At 34.2% G+C, this 9,785-nt stretch overlaps 2 protein-coding genes across 9 annotated transcripts; one reads left to right on the top strand and one right to left on the bottom strand.

Annotated features, from left to right (window-relative positions):
* Positions 1 to 945: 945 nt before the first annotated feature.
* LOC114743997 (purple acid phosphatase-like) lies at positions 946 to 3,755 on the top strand. The gene is made up of 8 exons (XM_028932180.1): positions 946 to 1,119; positions 1,216 to 1,419; positions 1,537 to 1,648; positions 1,879 to 2,108; positions 2,232 to 2,370; positions 2,474 to 2,694; positions 2,926 to 3,047; positions 3,554 to 3,755. The coding sequence occupies exons 1-8, from the start codon at positions 946 to 948 to the stop codon at positions 3,753 to 3,755; spliced, it is 1,404 nt and encodes a 467-aa protein (XP_028788013.1).
* Positions 3,756 to 4,739: 984 nt separating this feature from the next.
* On the bottom strand, positions 4,740 to 7,802 carry LOC114743998 (chromatin remodeling protein SHL-like). Of its 8 annotated transcripts, none has more exons than XM_028932181.1 (5): positions 7,574 to 7,789; positions 7,083 to 7,428; positions 6,604 to 6,672; positions 5,455 to 5,587; positions 4,740 to 5,129 (listed from the first exon to the last, which is right to left on the bottom strand). In XM_028932181.1, the coding sequence occupies exons 1-4, from the start codon at positions 7,644 to 7,646 to the stop codon at positions 5,473 to 5,475; spliced, it is 603 nt and encodes a 200-aa protein (XP_028788014.1). In that variant the 5' UTR covers positions 7,647 to 7,789; the 3' UTR covers positions 4,740 to 5,129; positions 5,455 to 5,472. The 8 variants fall into 8 exon arrangements, 1 of the variants encoding a protein (XP_028788014.1); XR_003740045.1 differs by lacking the exon at positions 4,740 to 5,129 and adding an exon at positions 6,387 to 6,447 and having other exon boundaries at positions 5,507 to 5,587; positions 6,586 to 6,672; positions 7,574 to 7,802; XR_003740047.1 differs by lacking the exon at positions 4,740 to 5,129 and adding an exon at positions 6,387 to 6,447 and having other exon boundaries at positions 5,507 to 5,587; positions 7,574 to 7,801.
* Between the last annotated feature and the right edge of the window lie 1,983 nt (positions 7,803 to 9,785).

The raw sequence follows: 9,785 nt of genomic DNA, 5'->3' as shown, positions 1-9,785 counted from the left end.
AGACGTCAAATTGTATTCCTCCATGACTATAGAACAATATATTTTTCTTAATATTTACAAATTAGTCATCTACTTCTTATATTATAAACTGGGATAGTATTAAGTTTTTGTTGAATTAATTATTGTTCAACATTCATCTTTTGAATTATTAAAACTCATCCTTCACATTTGCAGTACTCAAATTTTCAAATTTTTTCAGTACTCTCAAAATTATGTTTTCAATACCAACATTAATTAAAAATAATTATAAAAATATGGAAAATAAGTATTGAAAGAAAATATTTAAGATGATTATTAAAAATAATAAAAAACTAGTTATTAAAAATGCTAAAGATAAATACTGAAAATTTTAAAAATAGCATTTACTTAAAATGTGAAAGATAAGTATTGAAAAAAAATTAACTTAAAAATTTTTTAATTCTAATTCTAACAAAGAAATCATGGGGACTGTCATCCCCACGTAACCATATCTATTTCTATATCCGTTCACAAAGGCTACTCGAGTACGTTGAAACTAGGAACTATTACTACTATTTATTGAATGAAATGAAAATCGTTCTTTCACGCAGAACAAGGTCACACTGCTGTTTATTATAGGAAGTAGATGAAGGGACACTATTCTCTTAATTATCGTATCGATCTCCTCAATGAATCCAACGTCAACTTTCACGCTTTCATTGTTTTTTTATTCATTCATTACCTTCACTAATGCAAGAAAAATGCCAGCCTGAGAGATAATCTTAACACGTCTCTGTTCATATAATCTGTCTTTAACTCCGCATTGTAAATGCGCAGAGGATTCTGAATATCCCCCGATTCATTCAACAACAAATTCGCATCATATTGTGTTCAACATGCAACGCAGAGATTAATATAATGGGGTTCTAGGTCAATCACTAGTGAGACGTTGATTCATCTTGGGAGATTAATTTGCAGTTTGAGAAAATGGGTCTTCAAAGATTCTCTTGTTTTGTGGTTCTGGTTTTTCTTTCGAGTGTAGCTGTGTTTTGTTATGGTAGCAGAACCAGTTCATTCGTCAGAAAGATTGTGAATGCTGTGGATATGCCACTTGATAGCGATGTGTTCGCAGTTCCTCCTGGCTATAATGCTCCTCAACAGGTTCTTGTGAAATCTGTGTAAAGTAGTTTTAGATTCAGTTCTTAATCTTTTGGTCTCATTCCTCGCCATTTTGATGTATGGATTTTCTGGGTTAAGGTTCATATAACACAAGGTGATTATGTGGGGAAGGCAGTGATTGTTTCTTGGGTGACTGAGGATGAACCAGGATTAAGTGTCGTGCGTTACTGGAAAGAGAACAGCAGGGAGAATAAGAGGCTGGCTGAAGGAGAATTTGTTACTTACAGATTTTCCAATTACTCCTCTGGATTTATTCATCACTGCACTATAAAAGATTTGGAGGTAGGAATTAATTGATCAATTGCCCCATGTTATGATTGCTACTATTTTCCTGATGCTAATCAAAAGGGGTTTGTTTCAGTGAATGAGTTATTGATTTCTGAGCTTCATGTTGTGCAGTACAGTGCCAAATATTACTATGAGGTTGGAATTGGGAATACCACACGACAATTCTGGTTTAGGACGCCTCCTGAAGTTGGTCCTGATGTGCCATACACATTTGGTCTCATAGGTAAAATCTATTCTTTAAACTAATATTCATGGATTAGTTGCTTTTCATGATGGTTAGTTTCCAATTAAATCAGCATACAATTTTTTACACATAACTAACTTAACTAATTTTCTTAATTTAGGTAAATTAGTTCTCTAGCTGATACATTTAGGACTAGAGGAGTATTGCATTAGATTTTTGTCCATGTTCCGTTGTGTTTGTTATTTGATAATTGGGAATTGTGTTTGCAGGGGACCTTGGTCAGACGTTTGATTCAAACAGGACGCTAACTCACTATGAAATGAACCCCAGAAAAGGGCAAGCTTTGCTCTATGTGGGAGACCTCTCTTATGCAGATAATTATCCAAATCATGATAATGTGAGGTGGGATACCTGGGGAAGGTTTGTAGAAAGAAGTGTTGCTTATCAACCTTGGATATGGACTGCTGGGAACCATGAACTTGATTTTGCTCCAGGAATTGTAACTTTCTCATAGAAAATGATCTAATCTGAGTTTCACGTTACTTCCCACTCTTTAATACAAACAAACCATAACATTTTCCATTTTTCCATGGCCTAACCAGAGAATGATGATTGATCACAGGGAGAAACCGAGCCTTTCAAGCCTTATACTCATCGATATCGCGTTCCTTACAGAGCATCACAGAGTACTCAACCCTTCTGGTATTCTATTAAGAGAGCTTCGGCACATATCATTGTCTTGGCTTCATACTCAGCATATGGTAGTGCCAGATTCTTCTTCTGCGAGACACAAATAAAAGCATGTGGAGAGCATCTTAACTAATTTTTAGTGCAGTGCAGTAAATATTTTCATTTTCTTTTCAGGAACATATACTCCTCAGTATCAATGGCTTGAGGAGGAGCTAGCAAAAGTTAACAGGACAGAGACACCCTGGTTGATTGTTCTTGTGCACACGCCGTGGTATAATAGCTATAGTTATCACTTCATGGAAGGGGAAACCATGAGAGTAATGTTTGAGCCATGGTTTGTGAAGTACAAGGTTGATGTTGTGTTTTCTGGTCATGTTCATGCCTATGAACGATCTGTAAGTTCCAGCACTCTTTTACATGTTCCTCTTTTCTTTACCAAGTTTCAACTGAGGTGCATGATCCATATAGCATCATCAATTGGCTTTTCCAATATATATCGGTTTGGCATTCGCAAGATTCATCTTTGTAATTTATGATGTTATGGTTCTCTCAATCATGTTGAATTTCCACCAGCATTTTTTTTTTGTATTTACTTGCAGAATTAACTTAATTGTTTCATGTCCCAGGAACGTGTATCTAATATTGCATACAATATTGTGAATGGTCGATGTACTCCTGTGAAAGATCTATCAGCTCCTGTGTATATAACCATTGGTGATGGGGGGAATATTGAAGGCCTAGCAAACAAGTAAGCTCTTATACATAAATTAGAAAGAGTTTAGACGGCCATTTGATGCACTATTATCACAAATTTCATTTCACAATATGTTTGATATCATGATTATTTATAGAAAGGACACTATTCTCTCTTATCCTTATTATAAGAACTAGTCAAGGGATTAAACTTAAATTTGGTCCTAAATATAATACTACAATCTATTTTGTTTCTTATATTTAGTATTTTTTTTCCAAATTAATTTACTTAACTCGTAAACTAATATATAACATAATGTTACACAAGTATTTTAGGGAGATTAGGTCTATTAACTAATTTACTTAATTTCTTTAATTTGGTCAAATTAGTCAAGTAACTTTTATACTAAGAATTAAAGAAAGTATTTTATAAGAAACAGACACAAATTGTTGAATGTTGAGTGATGATACCTTAAACATCAGAATGAAAGGAACCGAACATGTGGTTGTTGTAGAAATGGTTTGTTTTAGGGTGAAATGAGTGTGATTTGCAAAATGCAGCATGACAGAACCACAACCAGAATACTCGGCACACCGGGAAGCGAGTTATGGACATGGCATTTTTGAGATAGAGAACAGAACACATGCTTACTTCAGTTGGCACAGAAATGAAGATGGATTTGCAGTAGAGGCTGATTCAATGTGGTTTTTGAACAGATTATGGCACCCTCTTGATGACTCCACAACTCACTTCTCAGCTTAATACATAGATTTCCTTTGGCCAAAAATAAAATACATGGATTTCCTGTTATCTTGAAATTATTATATCATTCTACCATGGATCTTTACCTCAAATGTAAATGGCTTGCTTTCACCATCTCATCTCCACATTCTTCAATTGGAATAATTTTATCACTTATCTCAGTTCTTCTATGGTTTAGGATTTTTAGTACATAGATACTGTGATTTTTTTAAGATTATCACGTTTTTATGATTTGTTAATCCGCATGTTTACTATCAGATTGTTAAAATACATGAATTTGCTTCGCGAATTTAAACTTACTGGTAATTATTACAAATGAGGTGAGAATGAATATTTGGTTTGAATAAAAAAAAATAAAACAATAAATACTTTCATTGAAAATATAAATGCAATTCTTATATGTATTTGTTTTTAATTGAAAAATGATAAAGTTTGTTTTCCTTTCACATGTTCAATACTATATAACTTCATAATGCCTCTTTTATGGCATCACCCACGCTTCGTTCTTGACTTTTTTTTTTTTTTTTAGGCCTGACTGTTTTGAAAAATTACAGGGCTGTATAACGTAAGAGAATTTATAATTAAAAAAAATCAAATTGTTCAGATATAGGAGATGTTCGGTTTTTTAACCAAACTATCATTTTAAAAATGATTTTATAGTTGTGAGAGGAGTTGAAAATATTTTTACAAAACATTTTTAAGGAAAAACCAAACACCCCCATAATCACGTTACCTGAACGTTAGATCTTACGCAGTGGCTTTTATTGAATTCCATTTCAATGTACGAAGTTCCCTTCTTAGCTGTGATATAGATTGGAATACAAACCTTTTGAAAATACATCTTCAGCATTCAGTCTTTAGCCTATTCCGACTACTTGGTTGACTGAATAAAGCTCTGATATTCCAGGATTACAAACTTGGGGCAGTCTTACATAAGATTATTAAGGACTCTGAAGGTCCATAGCGTTTAATGATCATCCTGGGGACTCAAGGAAAATATGATTTTGTTCTTCAGTATTTTCTATATAAAAAAGCTGTCTACTTAGTCTCATATATAACTAAATCAAGATACTTTACAAAGTCCAGAAGCAAGGACAGAGACATAGAGAGTCTACTAACATAATTACACACAAGCAAACATCCTCGACTTCCAAAGGAAACAGGATGATCACTCAAACCAAACGGACTTAACAGACATTTCCATATCAGTCTTTTACGACACGAACAGAAAGACACCTGTGGATTGCCTCTGTGTTTGTTTTGTACCGTTACCCAGGATTAGAAAAGCGTGGTATCCAGCAACAACCTCGTACATCTACTTCATTTTAAGCTTATATAGTATCATTATCACCTTCGATGGCGTTTTATATTCACCTGCATTATAAGGCAACGCATGAATGCTACTATGCTAATAACATAACAATGCTTTCTGGTGTGAACTAAACATTTGAACATTTGCAAATAACTTCCCTTTTTCTATAAATTCAGCTAATAACACACAGATGAAACTGTTGGATTGTGCTATCCATGGCTGAATGGAATTTTTATATTATATATTGTGTTTACATTTTTTAGGAGGTCCAAAACTGACTATGAACATGGCTAAAAAATGAGGCATTGAAGTAACCGTCTCTAAAGCATGGCAAACCAATTCTAAAGGAACTTAGAGGTAAGTAGAAATATAGACAATCAAGAATACCTTGGTATCTGAGTGTCTTCAAGTATGAGAATTTTGTGCATTCTGTTGGCCTTCGCCAGAACAGTTTTCACAAAAGAAGTGGTCAAGTCCTTTGGCTTCCTCCACGGTCATATCTATACAGGCAGGATGAAACCTGAATCAAGAATATTAGGTTGAAAAGGACTGCATTCTTTCGAACTCAGATATCCTCTTCACATTTGACCACGTAACAAAATTCTAATTTCAACTTTCAAAATCTCTTGGGAAAATGTGTTGTGACTGCAACTATGCTATTTATCCGGACATGATAAACATTTTAGGACCAATCATCGCAATTAGCTTTCTTACAAACCTTGAAAATTGTCAATGCCTCAATAAAATGATTCATATATTTCAACTCCCACAAATTAAGCCTTCAGCTAGCTTTCAAGCATGAGTATTTTCCAAATAAGGTTGACAACAATGATTGGGACAAGAAAAGCATTAAGATTTTTTTTGTGGTAATTCTCGAGCACTAAGGATTTAAATTTCAGTTATTTTTACATAGTCTGAATAAGTGATCAAGATTTTAATAATCTGGATTAGCCAAGAAAGTAGAGTTCATCACCTTTCGCCATCTAAGGCTATTCCTCTATACTCTTATACAAGAAAACTGAGTTGCAACTGGGGTTAACAAGAAAACAGACTCCCTTCAAAAAATAACCAAGATACACCACCCATTTTCATTATAGTATTCAATTTATACTTGTTTAAAAATCACATCTCATAATTATTCACAGGGTCAAGATTTTGGAACTAGACTTGCAACTGTGAATGCAAAGTAATTGAAGCATAAAAATATATGGATTGCTCAGTGCTGAAGTCATACGTACATACGGACAGACAGACAGACACAGTTTTTGGAACTAGGGTCTTACACAAAGAATACAGATGCCTGTATGGTTCAAACTGACTTAAAATACCTTGTTTCCTCAAATGAAACCAGAAGAAAAGAGGTAAAACATGAACTACAATCTGAAAATTAAGAATAAAATGCATCAGGAAGATGGCATGTATTTTTAGAACTAAACATAAACATTCAAAAATAAAACAGGTAATAGATCTTAGACAAATCAATATAGCAGAAGCATAATCAATCAGGAGTAATATCACCTTATATGTCCATCTTACCAATCACTGCAACTCTCACACTGGACCATTAGGTCATCAGGGTTGTAGGGCATCTCACATTTGCAGTATCTACAACAAAAACATTAAACAATTAACACAAACCAAAATTCCAATAAGATCCCACCGCTACTTTCATGAAGATAAAAGTTGTCACGTTTCCATTCTCCAAGCAAAAAATCAAATAAAAAAAACCACATGACTACACTATTTCATCAAAATTAACCTTAACGATTCCAACAAGCACATGACTGCATGGATAATTAGCGTCACGACTGACGAGCAAGATTACATAGCTACCAGCGATGTAAAATCTTAAAGCACCATCGAACAGAGCTTAGTTTGAATTTATTGTCAGATGCCAAAATGAGGTTATGAGCATCAAGAGCACATGTGTAAACAAACAATCAAGCATAGCGGAAAGGCGGAAACAGCAGCATAACCCGATAATAAGCACACAAAACAAGAATGAATCAGCATACACAGCTACTCTGTCAGGATTGAAAGCACCGGTGGCGGAATTGTATTCGAAGCGACAGAAGAAATCCTCGTTTCCGACAGCGTCAAGTTTCGTGTAGCTCTTGAAACTGTGAACCGTACACTTGCCTTCGATTGTATCGGCACTCTGAACATCAAAATGATCAGAAAGGAAAACCTCCTTAGAACCGTGAAACTGCCGCCGGCCGCCGATTGACTCCTCCGGCCGGTAATACCACCGGACGTGGACCTTCACGTTGGCGCCACGCGAGTCAGCTTCGATCCGCTCAATCCTAGCCACATAGGACGGATTTGACGGGTCGGACGGCCGCATGAGCACGCAGTCGCCGGCTGAGAACAGTGGAAGCAGCGCATATCAGGAGAGAAAGACGGCGAGAAACAGGCAGAAAGAGAGGGAAAAAGAAGCCTTCAAGTTTTCCCGGGAAAATCGGAAGATGAAAATAAGTAAAGTATCCACTTAGTAATTAGTTATTACCCGTAATGGCTTTGTTTATGGGTTTGACTGTGTAAGAATCAAGGGTTCTTCTTTGAGCTTTTGGCCTGGCCATGGGAGAGCAAGCAGAGAGCAGAGATCGACGTCGCAGAACAGCAGAACACAGAAAATACGAAACAAACAATAATTTTAATTTGGTAATTATACGGTTTGGGTGAATCGCGGAACACAGCTTGGAAAGAAGTCGAGGTAGTGATCACCGTTGGTTTGGTGGGCACGCAGAAAATGGAGAAGAATCAGCGATGAGAGTGCACAGAAACGCAGGGCAGAACTGTAATTAAGGGTGTGTTTGGCAAGCACCCCAAACTATGGTTTTGGGACCCAAACCATGGTTTGGGAAAAATGTTAGCCAAACACCCTTAAAAAAATCAAAACCATGGTTTTGAGAAAAGCAAAATTTTTTTACTTTTGGAGGAAAAGGGGAGAGTGTGAGAGCCTATAGGATATGTATCTTGTTGTTTTTTTTATAAACATATTTTTTATAAATATATTTAATCTTATATCTTATAAATACATATAAATATTAATTATTTATTAATTATATTATCTTATATATTATTAATATATGTTAATAAAAAATATATTATTAACAATTTTATTCCTTCAAATTAAAATATATCATAAAATATATTTTTTCTATAATTATCATATTAATTTATGCCAATTTGTATATATAAAAAGTACTTCTAATAACAACTATCTAAATACTCACACTTCTCAAAATTATTTTTTCACAAAATCTATTCTTTCCAAAATCTATTTTTTTCAAAATCTATTTTCCAGAAGCTATTCTCCAAACCATGGTCTGGTTTCATCTAAACACACCCTAAGTGAAGATCTATTCGTTTTGAGTTAACTAACTCCATGCATGAGTGAGTGGTAAATTAACTTAGGGAGGGAGAAGCCTCCCGAAGATAACGTTTCCACGTCATGAGAAATCAAATATAGTAATATAATATTTTATCAAATTGCTACAACAATGTTTTTTTTTCCCATATATGAGGCACAGCTCGTTTAAAATATGATTAGTGAGAATGTAATATAATTTTTAATATTGGGTGGTTTGTAAAATATAATGAGAGCTGCAGGAAAAGTACAAAAATTTGATGATTCAGGCAAGTGGGTGAGACTTGAGAGAGAAGCAGAGGGAGAGAAGCAGAGGGATTGGCTTTTTCTTTTTTTTTTTCTTTTTTTTTTTTTTTCTTTTGTTTTTTTGGTTTGGGACTGAAGAGGGATTGGCTTTCAAAAACTACAAAATTGACGCGATTTTGATTTTTATGGCCATTTTTTCCGGCTTTGATGACCCTATGTGATTTGACGTTATTCTTGCGAAGACTTTTTAGTTTTTACCCCACCTTCCAGTCTTGCTTCACGGTCTCACCGGCCATTTTTTCCGGCTTCCAAACGTGCCCAAACGCTCCACTGGGCTATTTTCAGACCGCATGTTTCATCCTGTTTGGATCCATGTCTGCACAATCTGGCTTCTTCAACTCAAATGTGGGGCTTTTTTTGGAGCAGCAATGGGCATTGAGAAACCATTACATATATTTATTAGGATGTTAAAATTTTTCCCAACCTGACCTGCATGTTTTTTCCTCTCAGCTCACTTTTAATACTTCATTTAAAATAGTCACATTATATATATTTCTTTCTAATAATAAATTAAATTTCTTTATTTTTAATAATTTTATCTTCCTTACTTCTTAAAAAATAGTCAAATTATATATATCTAATATTAGATATATACTATTTAATAAAATTCATGTCTTTTTAAGTCATTTTACATGCAAATTTACTTTTACATTTATTATCCAAGCAAGTTTCAACTTCTTAAACTGACTTTTCTGAAAACCCAATCCAAACATAAATCACATTACTTTATCTGACTTTTACTCAATCTGCAGATTGAAAAAAAAAAGTTACTTCTGTCACTGCTATCCCAAATACACCCATAATCTGGATTTTCTGGAATCATTTTCGGTGAAATAACTAATAAGAAAGGAATGTGAAGATATATCAACATTACTAGTTTCGATTCTTAACGCAAAATCTAGTGTTTAGTTTAATTTGAAGTGCAAACTAAATCTTTTACTACTTCCGCTTTTTTTTTTGGCATATACTATTTTTATTTTTTAATATAAAAACTAGTTTGATATTTAATTTGATTCTAAATATAAAATTTAAATTTATTTTG

This window comes from Neltuma alba, unplaced genomic scaffold (genome assembly GCF_004799145.2).
Source record: "Neltuma alba isolate B1F8T4 unplaced genomic scaffold, ASM479914v2 tig00004222_pilon, whole genome shotgun sequence".
Classification (NCBI taxonomy): Eukaryota; Viridiplantae; Streptophyta; class Magnoliopsida; order Fabales; family Fabaceae; genus Neltuma; species Neltuma alba.
Note: the sequence above shows the minus strand (reverse complement) of the source record. Positions and strands in the feature narration are given on the sequence as shown.

Bases quoted from the DNA above. Each gene is read 5' to 3' on its own strand.
- LOC114743997 (XM_028932180.1), top strand. From the start codon at position 946: ATGGGTCTTCAAAGATTCTCTTGTTTTGTGGTTCTGGTTTTTCTTTCG. The intron at 1,120-1,215 runs GTTCTTGTGAAA...TTCTGGGTTAAG, and splicing joins GCTATAATGCTCCTCAACAG to GTTCATATAACACAAGGTGA. The intron at 2,371-2,473 runs GTAGTGCCAGAT...TTTTCTTTTCAG, and splicing joins GGCTTCATACTCAGCATATG to GAACATATACTCCTCAGTAT.
- LOC114743998 (XM_028932181.1), bottom strand. From the start codon at position 7,646: ATGGCCAGGCCAAAAGCTCAAAGAAGAACCCTTGATTCTTACACAGTC. The intron at 7,429-7,573 runs GTAATAACTAAT...CACTGTTCTCAG, and splicing joins CATAAACAAAGCCATTACGG to CCGGCGACTGCGTGCTCATG. The intron at 5,588-6,603 runs GTAAGATGGACA...TTCTTGATTCAG, and splicing joins TGTGAGAGTTGCAGTGATTG to GTTTCATCCTGCCTGTATAG.